General features: G+C 30.0%; 2 protein-coding genes across 4 annotated transcripts; both read left to right on the forward strand.

Annotated features, from left to right (window-relative positions):
• Nucleotides 1–2,734: 2,734 nt before the first annotated feature.
• On the forward strand, nucleotides 2,735–14,636 carry LOC119687765 (putative uncharacterized protein DDB_G0282133). Of its 2 annotated transcripts, none has more exons than XM_038102228.1 (4): nucleotides 2,735–2,902; nucleotides 4,522–4,751; nucleotides 6,468–12,678; nucleotides 12,774–14,636. In XM_038102228.1, the coding sequence occupies exons 2-4, from the start codon at nucleotides 4,530–4,532 to the stop codon at nucleotides 14,477–14,479; spliced, it is 8,139 nt and encodes a 2,712-aa protein (XP_037958156.1). In that variant the 5' UTR covers nucleotides 2,735–2,902; nucleotides 4,522–4,529; the 3' UTR covers nucleotides 14,480–14,636. The 2 variants fall into 2 exon arrangements, with proteins under 2 accessions (XP_037958156.1, XP_037958157.1); XM_038102229.1 differs by lacking the exon at nucleotides 2,735–2,902 and adding an exon at nucleotides 4,158–4,254.
• A 3,142-nt stretch (nucleotides 14,637–17,778) lies between these two features.
• Nucleotides 17,779–22,264, forward strand: LOC119687757 (pre-mRNA-splicing factor CWC22 homolog). Of its 2 annotated transcripts, none has more exons than XM_038102206.1 (3): nucleotides 17,779–17,981; nucleotides 19,616–20,707; nucleotides 20,790–22,264. In XM_038102206.1, the coding sequence occupies exons 1-3, from the start codon at nucleotides 17,978–17,980 to the stop codon at nucleotides 22,025–22,027; spliced, it is 2,334 nt and encodes a 777-aa protein (XP_037958134.1). In that variant the 5' UTR covers nucleotides 17,779–17,977; the 3' UTR covers nucleotides 22,028–22,264. The 2 variants fall into 2 exon arrangements, with proteins under 2 accessions (XP_037958134.1, XP_037958133.1); XM_038102205.1 differs by lacking the exon at nucleotides 17,779–17,981 and adding an exon at nucleotides 18,439–18,654.
• Nucleotides 22,265–23,306: the final 1,042 nt, after the last annotated feature.

The raw sequence follows: 23,306 nt of genomic DNA on the forward strand, positions 1-23,306 counted from the left end.
TAGTGATTGTATAACGTCCACAGCGGTTTTAAAGGTTAATCATCCTTAGAATTTCACTTTTGATTGCTTAAAAATTCATCCCAACGTCTATTTGTTGCGTTCTAAGAATGAGCAGTGACAAATAGCCAAACAAACAATATAAAATAATCGTGTATCCAGATGTGAAGATTATGCCATCCAAAAAAAATAATAGTAACCAAAAAAACTTTGCTAATCTTATTTAAATTTGACGGTAAAGAACGCAGCAGAATATGACCAATTTATATATATACACTCACACACACACACACACACACTATGGAGTACGTTCAATGCAAAATTCGTTTGATATGGGTCATTCTTTTACAAATTGGACACCTTTTTGACCCCGTCATCTCAGATTTGGCTTGAATTTTTTTGTATGAGTTCCTTTTATAAAATAAGAAGACTCCTATCTTGAGAAAAAATTTTGTAATTTTTCTGCTAGGAGATATGGTGCTTTAAGAATTGCCATTGTAGACACATTTTGAAAAGGCCATATCTCAATTTCTGTAAATGATAGAAACTTTCAATTTGTTGTATTTTGAAGATAATTGATTGAACTTTAAATTGTTTAAACAATTAAGATTGTTTATATTTAAGTATTAATATTAACCGTTAAATTAAAAAGAAAAAAATTTTCCAAATGTGTCTTCAGAATTTTTTTTATGTTGAAGCTATTTGAGCCAGTGCAGTTCAGCACTTTTACTCTTCATTAACTCGAGATATCTTCAAAACCTCTCTTTACGCCTTGACTGGATTAATGTTTATCGCTTCATTAGACTAAGCAATAATTGACCTTAGATCTGCATACCTCGCTGAGGAGCTTGTAACCGTTCTGAGATTTGAAAACACGGTGTTGGTAAGTCTGTCAGTTTTCACAAATAGTTTCAGGGCTCTATCATTTATGTATTTTTTGACCTGATCAATCTTGAGGTCCCTAATGATTTCATTCGTACTAATGTACCATGGTATCTTGAAAAGTCTTCTCAGAGTCTGGCTTTGTGCAATTTCTTGCTGGCGAATAGTAGTGTTTGAAGCCTTGCTAAACGCTATACATCCATATAGAAGTGATGGACGAATTAATTTGGTTATATATTAGCTTCCTGTTCTTAGCACTAAGATTTTCATTTTTGAATAGCGATTGGAGGTGATGAAGAACTTTGGCACAACTAATTCTTTTCAGTTGAACATGTTTAAGCCATATAAATCGTTTGCTGAGATATTTAACGCTATCCTCCCAGTTAATTACCATATCTCTCACTCTAACTCTCGACGGATTGTGTCTCCACTTACGTGTAATAAACAGAGCCTTGATTTTTTGATTATTGATTTCTATCTGCCATTTTTCTATTTTCCAGAATGAGGTTTATATGCTCTTGAAGTGTGTTGGTTATATTGAGAGTACATTTATCTGAGTATAGCATACATGTTTCTTCAGCATATAATGCCAGAGTCGAGGGACCTACTATTGGAATATCAGATGTATAAATGTTATAGAGAGTGCGAGAAAGTGGCGATCCCTGAGGAAACCTTGCTTCTATAGATCGGACTGACGAGAGAACGCTGTTGATTTTCGTGCGAAAGGACCTCCCACGTGGGAAGCTGCCGATGATCTTAGTTAGTCTGCCTGGAATACCTAGATGTGACATTTTTACTATCAGGCCATCATGCCAGAATTTTTATTTTTTATATTTTATTTAGATTCAGTTTTAAATTTTACTGAAAAATAAATATTTTCAGTGAGGCATTGCTTGAAGTAATTCAAAAAAATCTAATTTATCAGGTGCGTTACACGTCACTCATACGCACCACAGCACCGTTAAATCAAGAAAGCGATGCAAAATAAATTATTTTTAATTTTTGAATTGAATGTATATTAAATTCTTATAAATTTTTTTATTAAACAATATAAAAAATAAATTAATCAACATTTTAATATTCAATCTAGTTATTTTGATTAAATATAATAAACGAAACATATACATAGTTATGTGTTTGCTTTTCTTGAATTCGTTTTTTTACAAACTAATTGCGTTATTTTATATATATTAAAGGGAAATTAAAATGTTTGTGTCAAATTATAAAACAAATGAAACTTGATAATTTTATTTATAGCATAGTTTTAATGCAAAAAATAATAATTTACCACAAATTACATGACTTTTATTATCATTACTATTTAAATTTTTTGGACAGAAATTTGAATATATATGAAATTTATTTTTAATTAGGTATATATTATTATATATTTTTATATATTTATAATAATAAATTTATATAAAATAAATTTGTAACAACCTTATAAATACATATTTTTAAGTACTTTATTGAAAGAATGACATTCTTCAGTGCTGTAGTGTAAACATACTGTTATAATAATACAATTAACAGTTTTTTCTTTGAAATTATTTGTATGCAAAACAAATAAGCTTATTTACAGTATATAAAAATATTGTAATAATTTAATCATTTTTATGGAAATATAAATAAAATCAAAATTATTTATTAAAAATTTTCTCTTTGTGACATTCTTAAAAATAATACTATAGAAACAACATAGTAAAAAAATATTTATAAAATATTGTATATTGTATATATTGTATTGTATAAATATTGTATAATCAAAGCAATAAATTTAAAAATTATTTTTCTGTCAAATAATACTAATACACTGAACAATTAAAAAATATCAATTTTGTGTGTATGGTAATACTGTACAAATAGACTTCACTAGCTCCTAGAAAAAAATTCTTATTGTTAAGTTTCATTTCAAACAGAACAGACCACATTTTAAAGCTCGGAGAAATTTAATAAATTTTACAACGTTACGGTATCTGCTTAGTTTTAATAGCAAAATTAGTGAAGACAATTCTAAAAAAGAGTAAGTATTATTTAAATAATATATTCATTTTTGTTTATTACTTATCAAAGTGTTCGCGTTTAATTAATATATTATTTTTATTTAATATAAAATAACTAAAATTATTAAATTTTTTTCCGGTTAAGTTTTGTTTTTCAAAAATAGAAAAATTTTGCATAAAAAATGTACTCTTTTTACTTAATTATTTTCTATTAACTATTTTTTTTTTTTGAATCTACCAATTAATATTATTATTCATAAGTTTTAGTTTATTCTTTTAACGTTTAGTCAGTAAGGTTTTTATTCTGTACATGGATTTGCTTGCATTCACATATATTTTTAAATTGTACATCATTTTTAAATATGGCGGGCATTACAGTAACTTAATACATTTCGGTTTTATTCGTTTTTTAACGATATTGATGTGAACTGTAACGGTTTTAAATATGACATACAATTCAATGACATGATTTGATTATGGATATTCGGTCTTAATATATATAATAAATAAACAAATCCGAAGTATATAGATTAGTATATAAAATCTATATTAAATATATATCTAATATAATTATTGGATATAAGGATATATTTAGATATATTATTATAATATATCTAAATATTAAAACTGATGTAGTTTTAATATGACGGACAGCAGCCGATATAAATACCGAGCTCTGTATTCGGTTTTATCATCCCTACTTTTTTTTTTGTTGATACCATATAAATATTAGTAGCTGGACTTCATTAGTTTTTAATATTGCGGACAATATAATAAAAAAGTATGTAATTGACAGGAGAATTAAATTCTGCACTTTGTCTTTGATTTTCTTGTCGCAATTATTCTTTTTCTATGATAAAGCTTTTCTATATATATAAAGTTTTTATGTAACGGATATATAATAATAATACTATATAATTTTGCTATGTAGCAGAAATAAATTCCGAGCTTGGTTATTGGTCTCAATATTTCTTCAAATAATAATATATATTTTTTTGGTTCGATTTAATTTTTAAAGGATATGACATTTTTGCAAACAGCAATATAAGTTTTAAATAAAAAAAATTGTTTTATTTTTAAAACATAGTATGCAATTTGTTTCCACTCGTATTCAATCGTAAACGTATTTAAGTTATTTTCATTTCATTTTAAATATTGCCATAATTGTTTTTAAAATATTACAAATTAAAAATTAATCACTTTTTATATTTGCAAAATAAACAAAATAAATAATTTAATGTCAAATTTCGCCATTTTTATTTTTTCAAATGACAACAGTTTTAAGGTGATTGGCAACGCAAACGAAAAAATATTTATTTCCGTATTGGTACGTCAAAATTAATTTAACGCCGATAGTTATCGAATTCAAATGGTTAGTTTTTGGGTTTCTTTCATACTTTGTTTAATTTTGTTAATTAAAATAAAACTAAATAATATATTAATAAATAACTTTTTATTAATTTAATTAATAAAATAATACAATTTTATTGTTGTAATATAATACTGTTCGATAAATACCTCTATATTGAAAACAATAGTTTATATTAAGAATTGAATTTCTTTCGCCAAAATGGACGAAAATAATATCAATTTAATAAAAAAAAAAATACAATTTAATAAATAACTAAATATATTTTAGGTATCTTAATGGCTGAAAACATCGAAACTCTAACTGAACCAGTTTCAGACGGCTCCACTATTGGCAGTTTTGATGACACAGATAATAACCCTAAATTCAGCACAGAACTATCAGAGTTTGCAACAGAACCTGGTAATTGTATGGAAAATGCATTAGCTAAAGAACAAAAGGAACAAGAAAATGACGATGCAGCTCTTGGTGATCAAAAGTCATTTAGAGCAGCATCAGTGGTAAGTACTGAATATGCTTTTTTCATTGATATATATTATATATATGCAAAAAAAAAAATTAGACCTTATGACAAGTTTTAAGTGTAGTTATTAGTTTTATGTGGTTATGCTAGTTGGTACATTTTCCAAACTTATTTTACATTAAAATTTGATTGAAAGTCGTGTTATTTTATTTATTTTATTAAAATTGATAGAATCCTTTTAAATCATAGGGTATAAAAAAAATAATAAGAATAATATAAGAGTTAAAATAAAGCATGAATTTATTTAAAATTATATTTATTATTCAACATTTTGCCGTTCATGTTTCCGTCTCATCAGGATTATGAGGGTCTAATGAGGTACACACATAAATGTTACTAACTCATCATAAATAAAAAAATTATAAATAGTATAAGAGCAATAAGAAAAATAAAAACATAAAAAATAATTATAACAATTTTTTCTAAAACTATATTCTAAAATATATATATTTTCTAAAGTGAAACATTATTAGGATATATATATATATATACATTACATATAATTTTATTTACTAAGTTAATAAGTAAGTTTCACTTACTTATTGTTGATATCCACTTTTATAGTTAAAATGTTGTTAATATTCCTTTGTATACGAAGACAAGTCTCCAGTGCTCAGTGGAGATTTTCTTATGCTGTTTTGTTTTTCTTTGTCTATTATTTCTGTTTCTTCGCAGTTGGTAGAATGTTCAGTAAATAAATATGTTGTATGTTTCTATTTTGTTAGGTCTATGCGAAGAGATAGATTGTCGATTCTTCTTAGAAGCAGACTAGACTTTCACTCACATTCTCTCCCCTTCTCGACTGGGCCGAGAACTACTCTCCCCTTCTGACATTAAGAGGCCCTCAATGGGCGACATTCTGGCTTTCTGTTCGGTTAGGGTCTGTTGCAACACAAAAGATAAACCATGGTCGCAGTGCTCCGCTCCGCTCCATTATGAACTGGTACCCCTATTCTTATAGTGCTCCGAACTGGTTAAACCTTTGAATAATATACTTTGCTATAGTTTTTTTTTTTGTTTGCTTTCCAGTTCATTTTAAAATATGATTAATTCTGTATTGACTTCCGTCACTACAAACTGCTTCCATCCAAATATATGTAGAAGTTTTATGTAATTATTCTACGAATATAGTGTTCCAACAGTTTCTGTCATTCGTTTCTGACTAAATTGTTGCTGCCACTTCTGTTAAAATAAGCTAAACCTTTAATATCAGATTTTTAAAACCATTCGGAGCGGTTAATTAAAAACTATTAAATTCGTCGGATCGGACCCGAGTATTTACATAGAAAGGGTTCAGTTGTTTCACGTTCTTCAGCAGGGCATAACTGCTTCTCCCGTAAGAATACCTACCATGCCAAGTAGATCACCATTCCGCAATATCGTCGTTAGTTGCAAGCGTATTTGTCTTCTTCTTTCTTAATATTTGTTCAATATATATTTTTTTATATTCCTTTTAAATATATATAATATATTTTTATATATATTTTTATGCTTTATACATATAACATATAAAAATGTTTTTTTTAAATATTTGTACAATATATTTTTTGTAAATGTCCTTCTCTTTTTAAATATTTGTACAATATATTTTTTTTTTAATTTTTCATAAATATTCATAATATATTTTAATTAACATTTTATTAAGTTATTTATATTAATTTATAAGAAAACACTTTTTTATATAATTTATAAGGTTATAAAAACGAGTAATTTCAAACTTGATATACAAAATGATGTTGGAAGAGATCATAACTCTAAGCAACTTCAGAATACATCTCGTAGAGAATACTATCGTCGAGCCTCAAATAAACGTCGAAAGAATAAACAGCGCAATTATCGCAGATCATGCATATATCGTGGTAACAAAACTTCGGATAGAATTTGGGATGATAATGTACCATTTTATCAAACCACAAGAGATGATAACACCTTACTTAATCGTCGTGATGATAAATTTACAGAAAGGGACTTTAGATCATCACTTAAAAGTTATAGGGATGATCAATTAGCACCCCGAAGAGATGATAATAGCTCTTGGTATACAAATTTAGACGATGAATATTCAAATAAGCGTAGTGATGATGACTTGTCTTCAAAACGCCTTGATGAAAATTCTTCGTTGTTAAAAAGTTATAGAGTTGATAGCTCTCAAAGACGCCGTGACGAAGAATATATAAATAAACATGACAAACGTTTAGATGAACGTCTTGAACAGTATAAAAAATCATATCAATCTTACAGAGATAATAGATTACAAAAGCAACGAAATGATAGTTCAATACGTAAAATTTCAGATGATAATGTTTCCTTAGATAAATATTGTACAGATAATTCAGTGTCCGACAAAAAGCGCAGAGATACAGGATCGAGAAATCAAAGTGGTGATGATAAGTTATCATTTGAAAGTAACAAAGATGAGAATTTAAAAACACGCTATGATGATAGTGACAAATCATATATGTATCATGATGATAGGTTTTTATATGAAAATTACAAAAATCACAACAAGTCGCCAAAGAAATTTGTTGATAATAATGTGACAGACAAGTATCAATCATCAAGTAAGAGTAGTAAAAATTATCAACAACAGAAAGAGCGTAAAAAGGACACATCTTCGCATGATAATTCGTCATCAGATAGACGTTCAGAGTATAATCGTTTGAAAAGGCGGTTAGATGATAGTCTTTTACGTGGTCATGTTGGTGAAAATATTTTTGAGAATGACATATCAGTAACTAAAAAAGGCAAATATGACAAACCACTGAAAAAATGCGATGATGATATCACTAATAGGTGTGATATGACAACTTCACTACAAAGACAACGAACTATTGATATCAAGCAAACAAATCAAGAAATGAATTCTCCAACAAAGTGTGTGGACTCCTACTATAAATACTCAGATGAGGAGATCGCTAAATCTAGATATAGTGAAGACAAACACAAGAATACCGGATGCTTAACAGAACGTAGTTACTCTTATAAAAAACGAAAACGTAGTGAAGTAGGAAATCACGTTGATAACCCATCGAAAAAATACTGCGAGGATAACTTGTTAAAGAAATATTATGGAAATGATGATAATCAACTCTCTGATGATACTTTCGATGAAGTCCATGACGATTTAGCTTCATCACATAAGGTTCATAATGATACAAAACAGATAAAACGTCGTATTGATAATGTCCTCCAAAGTTTAGATTCAAATGAGACTTTATCTGATGAGACTCTGAATCTAAAAAATTGTGAAGACGATATATCAGGAAAGCAAGTTGTAAATAAATCAACAAAAAAACATGAAAACATTAATATTTCTTTAGATAAGTTGCGCAAATATCATAAATCATCGCATAAAAATATCGATGCTGATAAAGATAATGTTAAAGATTATCTTCAGAATGTAAGTCTAGATGATGATAAATCTTTGAAGAAGCTTCGTAAAAATTTAGCACGTTCAATAAAAAACCGGAAAAATGAACTTAAGAGTAAACGTAATAGAAAAAAACATGCGTCTGACTACTCTGTTCATAGTGATTATGAACTCATAGAAGAACAGCAGACGGCAATTAATAACTCCTCATATAAAATATGCAAAGATTGTCAACCAAAACCAAAAAATCATCAAAATCAGATTGGAAATGATTTTGATGATATGTTTTTAGAACAAATTCGAAGAGATGTTATTTTATCAATGCAAAATAGAAAAAAAAAGGAATTAGAAGCTGGTAATATTTCTTCGAGCAGTTGTCCCTTGCGTGAAATATTTAAAGATAAATCAGAAGAGATACGCGATGATATAGTATCAGAACAACATCCTACCAATAATACTTCTACAAATCAACGTCGCACAGGTGGGAGCACACACAGTAACCAAAAAAACAAAGAAAATTATAAAAAAGAAAAAACCAGCTTCGCTGTTCCCTCTTCAGATAACTATCACGAGAGCGAAACTTTATCATATAAAGAATGTCAAAGTGACGAATTTCAGTTTGAGGGTGAAGATATACTAGATTTACATGATCGCGATTTTTGTTTAAGTAAGCAAAATGCAGATGATAATTCATCACATAAAACTGGCAAAGTTGATATAATTGGAGAGTCAGAACTTATTGGTGATAACTCATGTGAACAGATTTTTAATTTTAACACTTCAGACAAGTCACGCGTATACTTAGATGACACTTTTTCAAAGCAGAAACACGCAGATAATAATCAACAGGTTGATTATAATACTAAAAATCAAAACTTAGACACCACACCTTCATATGAACTTCAGGAAGATATTGTATCATTAATTAAAGATCTGAAAATAGATTTACAGCAATTTGATGATAAAATAGAAAACCGTTACGCTAGTTCCTCTTTACATAAGGGTCTTGAAGATGAAAATTTGTCGCATAATGTACACAAACATAGCACATTTAAAAATGGTTCGCATGATAACAATAATTCAGAAAAACACTATAAGAAGCCCTTAGATACGTCACATCCAAATGTGACTACATCACATAGACTTTTCGAGATTAATAATTTTCTTGTTGATGATAATTGCCAAAGCATAAATCATAGAACTTCAGAAGAGATTCCTGGTGATAAGATTTCCTCATTTGAAGATAGCGAATCTAGGAATGATTCAAATGACAACAACAATTCAGATACACAGTATAGGAAGCCCTCAAATACATCACGTCAATATGTGACTACATCACATAGACTTTTCGAGATTAATAATTTTCTTGTTGATGATAATTGCCAAAGTATAAATCATAGAACTTCAGAAAAGCTTCCTGGTGATAAGATTTCCTCATTTGAAGATAACGAATCTAGAAATGATTCAAATGACAACAACAGTTCAGATACACAGTATAAGAAACCCTCAAATACATCACGTCAACATGTGACTACATCACATAGACTTTTCGAGATTAATAATTTTCTTGTTGATGATAATTGCCAAAGCATAAATCATAGAACTTCAGAAGAGATTCCTGGTGATAAGATTTCCTCATTTAAAGATGACGAATCTAAAAATGATTCACGTGTCAGTAACAATTCAAAAAGACAGTATAAGAAGCCTTCAAATACATCACGTCAACATGTGACTACATCACATAGATTTTTCGAGATTAATAATTTTCTTGTTGATGATAATTGCCAAAATATAAATCATAGAACTTCAGAAGAGCTTCCTGGTGATAAGATTTCCTCATTTGAAAATAGCGAATCTAGGAATGATTCACATGACAACAACAGTTCAGATACACAGTATAAGAAGCCCTCAAATACATCACGTCAACATGTGACTACATCACATAGATTTTTCGACATTAATAATTTTCTTGTTGATGAGAATTGCCAAAGCATAAATCATAGAACTTCAGAAGAGATTCCTGGTGATAAGATTTCCTCATTTAAAGATGACGAATCTAAAAATGATTCACGTGTCAGTAACAATTCAAAAAGACAGTATAAGAAGCCTTCAAATACATCACGTCAACATGTGACTACATCACATAGATTTTTCGAGATTAATAATTTTCTTGTTGATGATAATTGCCAAAATATAAATCATAGAACTTCAGAAGAGCTTCCTGGTGATAAGATTTCCTCATTTGAAAATAGCGAATCTAGGAATGATTCACATGACAACAACAGTTCAGATACACAGTATAAGAAGCCCTCAAATACATCACGTCAACATGTGACTACATCACATAGATTTTTCGACATTAATAATTTTCTTGTTGATGAGAATTGCCAAAGCATAAATCATAGAACTTCAGAAGAGATTCCTGGTGATAAGATTTCCTCATTTAAAGATGACGAATCTAAAAATGGTTCACATGATAATAAAAGTTCAAAAAGACACCATAAGAAGCCCTCAAATACGTCACATCCAGATATGACTACACCACATGAATTTTTCGAAATTAATAGTTCTCTTGTTGATGATAATCACCGAAAAAAAAGTCATAGAACTTCAGAAGAGCTTACGGGTGATAAGATTTCTGCATTTAAAGGTGACGATTCTGAAAATGGTTCACATGATCATAACCGTTCAGAAAAACAGTATAAGAAGCCCTTAAATACACCACGTCAAGATGTGACTGCATCACTATCTTCGCATAAAGAACATCTTAAAAATAAAAATAAAAAACAGTGCGATAAGGATATGACTTTGTCACTAAAAAATTATAATGGAGATTCTCTGAATTCAAACATACATAATAATAACAAGCCATGTAACCATTGGGAAGATAAAATCACTAGCAGAAAGAAGAGTGTTAGTAACACAGGAGAAGAAAATGATCACACTTCGAAAACACGTTCAGATTATGACCGGAGCACAAACAGTTATGGCGAAAGTTCCGTATCCATTCGAAATATAAGTTGTAAGCAAAGTGAATATGATAATCGTAAGATAAGAGAAAATGGCGCCAACTCCCGTAGATTAACATCTCGTGATGACAACTATAGTAATCAAAATGAATCTGTGAAATGGGATTGTACTAGTAGTAATGCAAGAAACAGTTATTCTTCTCAGTATGATATACGTACTTCATTTAGTACTTCAAATAAGAATAATATTTGTGATGATAGTAGTTACGGACAGTATCGAAATAGTTCTGGATATCGTTATAAACATGATGATAAGTATAAAAGTTATGATAGTCGTAATGGAAATAATTTCGTACGTAGATACGACGATGTTTATAATGATAAGCGACGCCGACAAGATAGAGAAGAGCGTCGTCGGCGCGAAGAGGAAGAACTTCAGAAACGTCGTGAGGAACGTAAAAAACGCCATGCTGCGTTAGAGAAAATTAATAATAATGAAGAAGATAAATATAAAACAGAACTAAAAAAAGAAAATAAGCACGCAGAACAACAAAAACAAAGAGGACAAGATAAATCGGTAATTGGATATAAAGATAAAGCAGAATGTAAAAAAGATAGCACAGAGCAACCAGGAGTTAGCAGTAGAAAAGAATCAATCACACAAGAACATGCAGTAAGCAGTAATAAGACATCGATTACTAAAAAACAGGCAGTTAACAGTAATAAGAAACCAATTACTAAAGAAGCTACTAATGACGCTACTTTTACTGATCGTCAGGCTAGAATAACCTCAAGTACAAGTCGAGCTAAAAGACCCCCGACTAAATTACGTATGACGCAAGATAAAACCACAGACAAATCCTCTGCAGAGTATCAACGTATTGCTTGGGAGGCACTTAAGAAATCTATATATGGTCAAATTACTAAAATTGATGTTGACAATGTGCTCATTATATCCCACGTATTGTTACGTGAAGATATTGTACGAGGACGAAACTTATTTTGCCGTTCTATATTACTAATCCAAGCAGAACATTCAGACCTTACAAATGCTTATGCTGCATTGGTGGCCATCATAAACTCCAGGTTTCCCAATATTGGAGAACTGTTATTGAAGCGTTTAATATTTCAATTTAAAATCGCTTATAGTCGGAACGACAAGCGCAAATGTGTGACAGTAAGTAGTTTTATTGGAGATCTCATCAACCAAAAGGTCGCGCATGGAGTTCTTGGGTTTGAGTTACTCACACTGTTAATTGAAACACCTACAGATGATTCAGTTGAAATTGCCATTGATTTTCTTAAACAATGTGGCATAAGATTAAGCGAAGTTTCGATAACAGCAGTAGACTCTGCATTCAAATCATTGAAGAATGCGCTTGTCAAAAGTAAATTACATAAACGCATTCAGTATATGATTGAAGGGATATTTCAAATTCGTAAGAACGGCTTCAGAAATCATCCACCCATAATTAAAAAGCTAGACTTAGTTGAAGATATGGACCAATTTACACACCGCTTGGTATTAAATCCACCAGAAAGATATGAAACAGCAGAAGCTTTCAGTGAGTACTACAACTTTTAAAATACATTTATATTTCATTTTGAAATATCTATTTATTTATGATTTTTTATATATTTTTAAATGCATTTATATTAGGCAATGATGACGAATATAAAAGCAATGAAAAAGTGTACAAGACTCCACTTAGTTCAAGTAGTTCCCACCATTCTAAGGATAGAACTTCAGATCGGTTTGACAATTCAGATTCAAACAACTCGAGTTCTTCTAATGATGATAACGATGATGGCAACAAGAATAGACAGAAGATTATCATATCCTTTCATCGTACCATTTATTTGCTAATAAAGTCCACAAAAGACTACGAAGAATGTGTACACATGATTATGGAATTAAATTTGAAACCTGAACACGAAATGGAACTGTGCAAAGCAATTGTGTATTATTGTGCAGAACACCAAAATTATACAAAATACTGTGGCTTAATGAGTAAAAAATTGTGTACTATCGACACAGCCTATGTATCACTGTTTGAACGAGTCTTCACGGACACATTTAACAATGTAAATCGTTTCGATGCTTGTCATTTAGCTAATGCATGTAAGTTTCTTGCTCATTTACTATACACAGATGTCATTAGCTGGAATGTTCTAGAACATCTACATCTTAATGAATTCGAAACAAGTTCCACAAATCGTCTATTCATAAAAATTTTATTTAAACAATTGACTGAAAATATGGGCTTTAAGAAATTAAATGCGAAACTAAATCAGGATGAAGTCAAAGATAGGGTTACGCGTATATTTCCAATATATTGTCAACAAGATGCATTGTTTTCAATTAATTTTTTTACTTCAATCGGTTTGCGTGGTTTAATCCATGAATTGCGTTTATTCTTGAATAGTAGTCCACATTATAAATCAGGAATTAAATCAAAAATTTCAGCAATCGAAAAAGAAAAGTCTGGATCAGTAAAAAAAACAATTAATTTATCATCATCTACTGACTCTTCACGAAGCTGTTCCACTTCTGTGTCCTCGTCATCAGAAACAGATTCAAAAATCTTAGCAATAAAAAAAGGAAAACGTAAACAATTAAAAAATACTGGTGCATCGTCATCTACCAAAATGCTCAAATATTCAACATTATCTGATACTGATTCAGAAATCTTAGCAATTAGAAAAGGAAAACTTGCAGCTTCATTATCATTAAAAACGAAAATTAAAAGAGGAAAATCTAAGCCATTAAAGAATGTCAATAATTTGTCATCTTCCAAATTTTCGAAAAGCATGACAAGGCCTTCTTCCTCGTCTTCAGAATCCATTCCAGAAATCTTAGTAATTAAAAAAGGTAAACCTAAACAATCAAAAAATACTGATGTATCATCATCTACTAAATCGTCCGGATCTAGCAGTTCCTCATCATCTGATAGTGGTTCAGAAAACTCATTAAAAAATACTGATTCATCGTCATCTACTAGTTCATCTGAAAATACTTTGTCTTCACCATTACATAATAGTTCAAAAATCTTAGCAGCTAAAAAAAAAAAATCTGAATCATTAGAAAATACTGATGATAATTCATCGTCGTCTACTGAATCGTCCGGAACTGATTCATCTTCATCATCAGATGAAAGCAGATCTGATAGTGCTCTTTATTATAATAGAGATCAAAAATTTGAAGTAAACAGTCAAAATGTTATTATTATAAAGAAAGACTCAAGTGAACAAGAGTCTAAAGATTCAACCAGCGAAAGTGATGAGAATATCTGTCAAACAGTAGCACTTATGGCAGAAGTTCATGTAGAGATACAGTTACCGATGATGAGAGGAGAAAAACCGTAACCTCCACAAACAAACATCCATGAACGCCTCAAAACACAGGAATTGAGTGAAAGTTAACCGATACCGTAACACTTAATGATTATTTTTTTAAATTTACCAACAGCTGCATGGTCTGCAAACCATGATTTTTATAATTTTACAATTTACAATTAACTAATTAACTAATTTATATGCAATAAAAATATTAAACAAAAAACATTTATTTATATTATTTTGATAATGAAAGCTGTAATTGAAACCTCAGACAAGATTTTTCAAAAGAAATTTATTCATATTTTTACAAGCATATATAATATATTGTTACGAGTTTGCCTTTTGTAATTTAGTCTTTATTCCCGCTCTTCCCGCACATTTTTGGCAGAATTTATCTCATCGCACATGCCTTTTCGATAGCAACAAAACTCTATCGAACACCAACCGATGAAATTGAAAAATTCACATGATAAGGGATCACCTTTTCTGAAAACTCGTTCGATATCAAAAAGTATGGAGATACTGGATTTCACCTTAATAGAGCTACGGATACTTCTCAGCATTATTCCACAGAGGTATATTATCTTTGCAGGGATACTGAGCTCAGATATTGCGAAGTAAATCTGGCATGAGAATAGAGGAGTACAGTTTTTTGAAAGTGTGAACGTTGTGATTTCACTGTTATTCTTTCATATTTTGCTTTATTGTCTAAAATACTGATGCCTTTGATATTTAGAACTTTCATTCAATGATACATATGATCATTACATTCCTTTTGATCTTGAAGTATTTATCTTACTACAAGTATTCATTTAGAACAACATAACTTTGACTTATAGTCAATTAAGTCATATATAATTATCACTAAAAGCAGGATGTGAAAAACTTTATATTGACTAAAATTTAACTTTAGTATGTATGTTATAATACAGACAGACCATAAGTGCTATGAAATAATGGTGATTTTTGTGAGGACTTTATCCAAAACCGTCAGTCCATCCCATTGCTGGTATATAACGCAGGATTAGTAGTAAAAAATCACAATATATAACTCTTATGTGATTTTGAATAGGTGAGTATATATATTCTACATTAACAGATGCTATAAGGCACATATCCCTAATATTTCAAATACCAATGGAAGCTTCGTAAAGGTATATATTATTTCACAGAATTTTAAAAACTTAGTTCTGTACATCTGAAGCCCAGTACAAAGCAATCTAAAGGGACGATCAGTTATCTCTGTTAAACAGCCAGCTAAATAAACTGGCGCCCCCTAATAACCCTCTAATAGACCCCTAATAGACAGGGGCTATCTTAATTTTTATTCGAACAAAACAAGTTCTATCAAAAGCGGTTAAGATCTACCATGGGGTTTAAAATCTTGCAACCGTGCTAGATGAGCGCTTTTTGACCAAATCTCGCCAAAGAAAAAAGAATATCTGATTAATCCTAAGAATAGCAACCACTGATTTTACAAGCAGATATTATTTGACGTAGCTTAATGTTAAAAAACCAATTCCTTTACATCTTTAGATGCGAAAGAAAGGTAAGTTGCTTTCTATTTAAGGAATACGAACCAATTAACTGTCATCTGCACTTACTTCCATAGGTAGTGATTTTGATTTTAAAAACATTGTAAAATTTGGCTGAAACTCCCAAAAATGGAAATACAGGCATAATTGCTTATGCCTATTGCCCAGGATATAAACAGTAAGGTAAATCTAACGACTTGTTTCGTTCTGTGTTTCGAATACCCACCACACGGCATGAAGAGAAGAGAAGAGTATTAGATTCAAGCTACATCTGCTAAACTAGATCTGAATTACAAGATCTGTTAATTAAAGAAAAATCCTCTATATCTTTATTAATTTGCTTACCGAAAGGGCAGTCTAACCAAAAATGCTGTATATAGCATTACTTTTCAGCTTGGGAAGAGTATAGCAGCGAAGAAGCTTGCCTTGTGCACTTCTCTTGCTACACAAGGTACCCTTGACAAATAATACCATCAATTTTCATAAAATAGACTATTATAATACTAAAGCACCATACTACTTTAGTTTACACTCATCAGTAGTTGTCTTAATGGTAAGTACTATCATCTTGGTTGTGATCGGTAAGCTCTTCGACTTTTTAACAAGTTTTGAAAATCAACGAATATACTAGAATACCAACGAATCACTAAAATATTTTAAAACAATTTTTGACAAGATATTCAATTCTTGAATAAGCCTGAACATACAAATCACATAAAAATTGAAATACACTCACCCATAATTGCTAAGAATTATTATTCATTTTCGAAACTTTAACTTTAATTTTTATTGCGTGTTTTGAATGTATAAGCCTAACAGAATTTTGTTTTTCCAGAGTTGCCACAACACTTGTGTTTATTTTATGCTGTTCTTTTGCGATATGCTTACAAAAGAAAAGGCTTAATGTTGAATGAATAATAAATTATTTTACATACCTAAGTAATATATGAAGTAATATGTATTAGCACGGATATCACATGTAGGATTTTAGTACCAATATTGGTACTATTTTTTCGTGTGGTAATGTGGTACATGTTTTTAGAAAATGGTACTTTTATAAAGCGCGGACTTTATTGTACATTATATTGTATTATCTATTTAAATTTATTTATAGATGTGCACTCTTAAACTAATATAATTTAATGTGTTGATTTAGTAAATATATTGCGGCTACAAGAGGTAAAAGAAAATTTTGATCGGAATGGTATGTGTGGGTTTTTACCACACACTTTATTTTCAATAAGAATAACAAATATTTACAATGTACAAAACAAGACGATAAAAAGGAGTTGAGTTATAAAACGCACAAAGAAAGGAAGAAGGAAGCCAGTCGCCAGCCACTGAGTAAGCTGCTGCTTACTGAGTAAAAAGTCCTTTTGCCCACAGATGGCGCGAGTGCGTGTGCATTCACACATAGAGGGCGCTGCAATGTGTGGCGAGTTCGCCACTTATGTAAAGAATTATTACATAAAAAATATATTTATACAATGTATGGCCAGCAAAAGTCAGTCGGATTATTTAAATAATAAAATTGTTATAGATGAAAAGACTTTTTAAAAGACAATAAAAAGAAATTAGACCTTTTTTTTTACAAAAATTGTGCCTTTTTAATTCAATGTTGGTAAATACAAAAATTTTCAAGTGGCAACTGTGCGTATTGGCATATGTTTATCTCACTTCAACACATATGACTTGTGAGAACTAATTTTTTTGCTGCCAATCATTCATTAGAATTGGCTCAAACACAATTTATAACATTATTTATTTATTATAAATATTTAAAATAAACCAAGTACGCATATTATGAAGTAAAATATTTTATATATTTAGCATATAAAAATAATCATTCGATGTTGTTATGTGATAGTGAATATACGTATATAATTTTAACACAATTATCTGTCAAGTGACCGGTGCTGTGGTTCGCATTCTTTCAACCTTATTATTCGTTAAGTTCGTTTCGTGGAAGCAGTGGATTAAATAAAACCAAATGTGTATGTTTGTAAATTTATCTCTCATTTATTTAATTAATTAAAATACTTTATATACTTTAGAAAAAAAAGTAATTAATTAGTCATAATAAAAACAGTAAAAAAAATTGTGCGAATAAACAAAAACAAAATAATTGTTTAGAAAGTGTCAAATAAAAGTGAAAATATATATTGAAAATTAAACAAATTATTTGTTGGGATTAACTTTTGTTTCATTTTTCTGGAAGTAATCTTTAGTTCACTTCATGTATAAAAATTTTATTCTATTTTCCAATTTCTGAGTAGACCCTTTACTCACAGCTGCTGTCAATACAAATTATGTACACTGCAAAATTATTTTTGCCGCGCTAATATAAATTTATGTTTGTTTTATAACATTTTAATTTAATTTTTGTTAAATTTAAATTTGACATTTTGATTTACATTTTGAAGTTAAAATTTTTATTCGTTGAAGTAATTGAAGAAGAAAAATTTGTTAGTGCATTTTTATTCCATAACGTTTTTTTAAGTGCATAATCGGACAATACTACTTATTTCGCACAAGTGGAAATATTCAAGTCAACAACGTGTTGACTGAGAAGCAAATTTTTGTTTTTTCATTTTTCGCATATAAAGAATATATCAAACTTGAATATATTAATTATTTTTAATTTTACAGGTGCAGATATGAAAATATGTAAGAAAACTTCGCATTTAAGTAATATCTCTTTTTTATTGTGTAAATTGCTTCTGTGCCCACGGAGTTTGTGAAATTTGTTTTTGTTTGATCAAATTCAAGAGTTTGTTTAAAAAAATCATAATATTTTGTAATTATTTACTCATAAACTATTTACATGATGTAGTTATATTTTCAAGAAAATTGCCGCTGTGATTATAATTCGTCTTAAAATTGCTGAATTTGCTTTTCACTAAAATAGGCTGCTGAGTTCTGTTTGAATGTTTGCTCAAAAAACAAATCGCCGGAGTTTTATAACTAACATCAAATCTATCTACTTGCAAATAACTGTTTCCAGGAACGGAGTTAGATTCAGTTCTTACAACAAAACTAAAAAAATAAAACGGAATGGCCCATGAACAAATTTCAATACAAACAAAGAGTTGGCGATATTTGGTCAACTGAAATGGAGAGTGATTCCGGGGTTTAAACCTGAGCGCTACTAGAACAATAACATGTTTCTCGTTTCTGTTTTCATCAGCTCTATTCGAATTACTTTCTGTTTTCCATATAGTCATATCTTCCATATATATTACCAACCTTTTTTGCTTCTCATCTGACCTATGTATATTTAAATAATTCATGCATCTGCTTTAAGAAATTTTAGATAAGATTTTATATTAACAACAATTTCACTAATTCACAGCTTTGTATTGAAATACTAGAGGTTGTGTTCTTTGAATAAGCTTCCTCCAAATAAATTCTTAAACGTTATTAAATGTCCAAAAATGTTCTCAATTCATGATATGCAGATATATCATTAGCTTTCAAATCGTATGTGTCACCGTATTTTTCTAATATAACCTTCATAATATAACCTTAACCATAATATAACCTTCATTTTTTAAATAATTAATAGTTTATAATATAATGAAAGTTTTTCAAATGATTTTTAAAATTCTTAAAAAATCTTTTTTTTTAGTTAAGCATCGAGAAGAAGATAGAGCAGCGCGTCGTCGCCGTGAAGATGAAGAACTTCAGAGACGTCGGGAAGAACGTAAAAAGCGACATGCTGATAAAGAAAAATATGAAACAGAAAGTAAAAAAAGACGAAGAAATGAATCAGATAAATCAAAAGAAAAAGATACAAATGAAACTGTACGTAAGGATGAAAATACAAAACAACCAGTAGTTAGTAGTAATGAGAAGTCAGCTAACGAAGAAGATGATAATGCTACTGTTACTGATCCTAAGGCTAGAATCACGGATAGGGAACGTAATACCGTTAAGCTACTAACGTCACGTACAGGTGGTGCTTACATACCTCCAGCTAAATTACGTATGATGCAAGATAAAATCACTGATAAATCCTCTGCAGCCTATCAACGTATTGCTTGGGAGGCACTTAAGAAATCTATACATGGTTACATCAATAAAGTTAATGTAGATAACATTGCCATCATAACACGCGAGTTATTACGTGAGAATATAGTACGCGGACGTGGTTTAATCTGCCGTTCCATAATTCAAGCACAAGCTGCATCGCCAACGTTTACACATGTGTATGCTGCATTAGTGGCGATCATAAACTCCAAATTTCCCAATATTGGTGAACTGTTATTGAAGCGTTTGATTATTCAATTTAAAAGCGCTTATTGCCGTAACGATAAACGCATTTGTATGTCATCATGTCGATTTATTGCTCATCTTATTAATCAAGGTGTTGCACATGAAATCATTGCTTTGGAAATACTTTCACTGCTTATAGAATCGCCTACAGATGATTCTGTTGAAGTTGCGATTGCTTTTCTTAAAGAATGTGGCATGAAATTGACCGAAGTTTCAAGCAAAGGTGTGAGCGCTATATTTGAAATGCTGAAGAATATTTTGCATGAAGGTAAATTGGATAAACGCGTTCAATATATGATTGAAGTCATTTTCCAAGTTCGTAAGGATGGCTTCAAGGATCATCCATCTATAGTTGAGGAGCTGGAATTAGTAGAAGAAGAAGATCAATTTACACACCTGTTGAGTTTAGATCCACCAGAAAAATATGCAACAGAAGAATTATTAAGTAAGTACAACAGTTTTTGAGATAAATATTCATAAAATATGATAAAATAAAATAATAAAATATTTTCTTTTTATATTTTTAGATGCCTTTAAATTTGATGATGAATATGAGACCAATGAGAATAAGTACAAAGAATTGAGTCATGAGATATTGGGAAGTGAAACTGACAGTGCCAATTCAGATTCTTCAGATGGTGATTCAGACGGTGATAATAGCGATGAAGATGATGACGACGGTGAAGATGGTAAACAAAATAAAGTTGAGATTATTGATAATACTGAGACAAATTTAATTGCACTTCGACGTACCATTTATCTTACAATAAACTCAAGTTTGGATTATGAAGAATGTGCGCACAAACTTATAAAACTGCAGTTAAAACCTGGACAAGAAGGTGAACTATGCCACATGTTTCTTGATTGTTGTGCGGAACAGCGTACATATGAGAAATTTTTTGGATTGTTGTCGCAACGTTTCTGCTCTATAAATAAGGCCTACGTAATACCGTTTGAAGAAATTTTTAAAGACACATTTGAAACCACACATCGGCTGGACACAAATCGTTTACGTAATGTTAGCAAATTTTTTGCTCATTTACTTTATACCGATGCCATTAGCTGGGATATACTAGAGTGTATTAAACTTAACGAGGATGATACAACTTCATCGAATCGTATTTTTATAAAGATATTATTTCAAGAGTTAGCCGAATATATGGGTTTAAGCAAACTTTACGCTAAATTAAAACAGGAGGAACTTAAGGACAGCGTTGCTGGTATCTTCCCAAAAGACAATCCACGTAATACACGTTTTTCAATTAATTTTTTTACATCAATTGGGTTGGGTGGTTTAACTGATGAACTTCGTGACTTTTTAAAAAGCGGTCCACGATCTGTACCGGGAATTAATGCAGAAATCCTACAAATAAAATCTGAAAAACTTGAATCATTGAATGAAGCAAGCTGTTCCGCGTCATCTTCTAAATCATCCAGCAGTTCTTCGTCGGATAGTAGCAGTTCTGATAGTCCTGATTCCAGTCATAATAAAAGCAAAAAATCTAAAAAACATTCTAAAAAGAAGAGTAAGAAAACTAAGAAGAAGAAGAAACACTCTAAGAAGCAGAAATCCAAACGCTATAGTAGTAGTAGTAGTAGTAGTAGCAGTGATGATAGTGAAGATTCTGATAGTGAAAGCTTAAGTAGTGACAGTACTGATCGAAATAAAAAGAAGAAAAGTTATAAACAATCCAAAAATGAACCTGTAAAATCTTCTGCAAAATATAAGCATCGTTCTCGTAAGTCTAAAAGAAAAACTTGTTGAGAAAAAGACTTGATTATTTTTCGAAAAATTTAATTTTTATTATTTGAGGAATAAAACTCATGGCGATTTAAAGCATATTGTACCCACTATGAAGTATGGGTACACAAGTATTTTTTGTAAATTTTTTTAATTTATTTAAAGCTTTAAAAACTTTTTTGTATTGAACAACAAAAACATTATTAAATTTATTGATGAGTAAAGTTAGTGCCAAGTTTTGTTTTAACCAAAAAAAAAAATGCGTTTTATTGTAATGTTGGCTATACATTAAAAAAATCTTATCAATGTTTTTTGTTTAAATATTTTTTGTGTAAATTAAACCTTATTATTAGTAATATAGACAAAAAAAATTAAAACATCAAAAAGTAATGTAAATTTTAATACTTTGAAGAAAAGCAAAAAAAAAGTATATAAAAAAATTGAAATATCAAAGAAAATGTTTTTATATTTAAACGTTGAATGGATCTGTATAAACTATCGTATTATTCTCGAGATATATACCAATATCTTTTAGAATCTGTTTATTATAGTAACATTGAATAAGTTTTAGAAATATATTTATTTGCCATAACTATGTTAAAAAATTACTATATATTTTTAACTTTCCCTGTCAAAGCTAAAAACAGTGCTAACAGGACGAAGGTTCCAAGAACGGTCGGGTCTATGTCCCAAAGGGACTCCACAAGCAGGTCCCGGCGGGTTGCAACAACAACAAAAACAAGAACATGACGATGGCCAGTAGTATTTGAATATACTTTTTAACCAAAAATGCAGAATGAAAAAAAAAAAAAAATAACTAAAAACTTTCTTTGCCATTGCCTTTGACTATGGAATATAAAGGTTCAAAAATAATCCCATTTCTATCAACCGTATTTACTGGTTTTGCAATTTAGATTTTCATGACCATGTGTATGGTATCAAAATTTTGTCTAGGATCTGTTAGGACAGAAAAGGAAACTCTACCACCATTAAAATTAACCAACGCGATATCTGAATCAAAATAAAGTTCTCTGCTAATTAAAAACGATTCGAATGTATTTCTATCTCATCTGACGGAATATTCACTGCACTTAAGCACTTAGAAATATCGAATATAATCCGTGTGTGAAGTCTTAGGCTAATTCAAACAGTTTATTCGAGTCCGCAACAAAAATATTAATCAGTTTATACATTTCAACTCAAATTAATCACTGATTTCTTAACTGGGTATGCTCCTATTAATGCCATCTCTCAAAAATACGTTGAAAAGAAGCTAACACCTTAAGATTGTGTGAAATGCAGA

Source organism: Teleopsis dalmanni, chromosome X (assembly GCF_002237135.1).
Source record: "Teleopsis dalmanni isolate 2A chromosome X, ASM223713v2, whole genome shotgun sequence".
Taxonomy (NCBI): domain Eukaryota; kingdom Metazoa; phylum Arthropoda; class Insecta; order Diptera; family Diopsidae; genus Teleopsis; species Teleopsis dalmanni.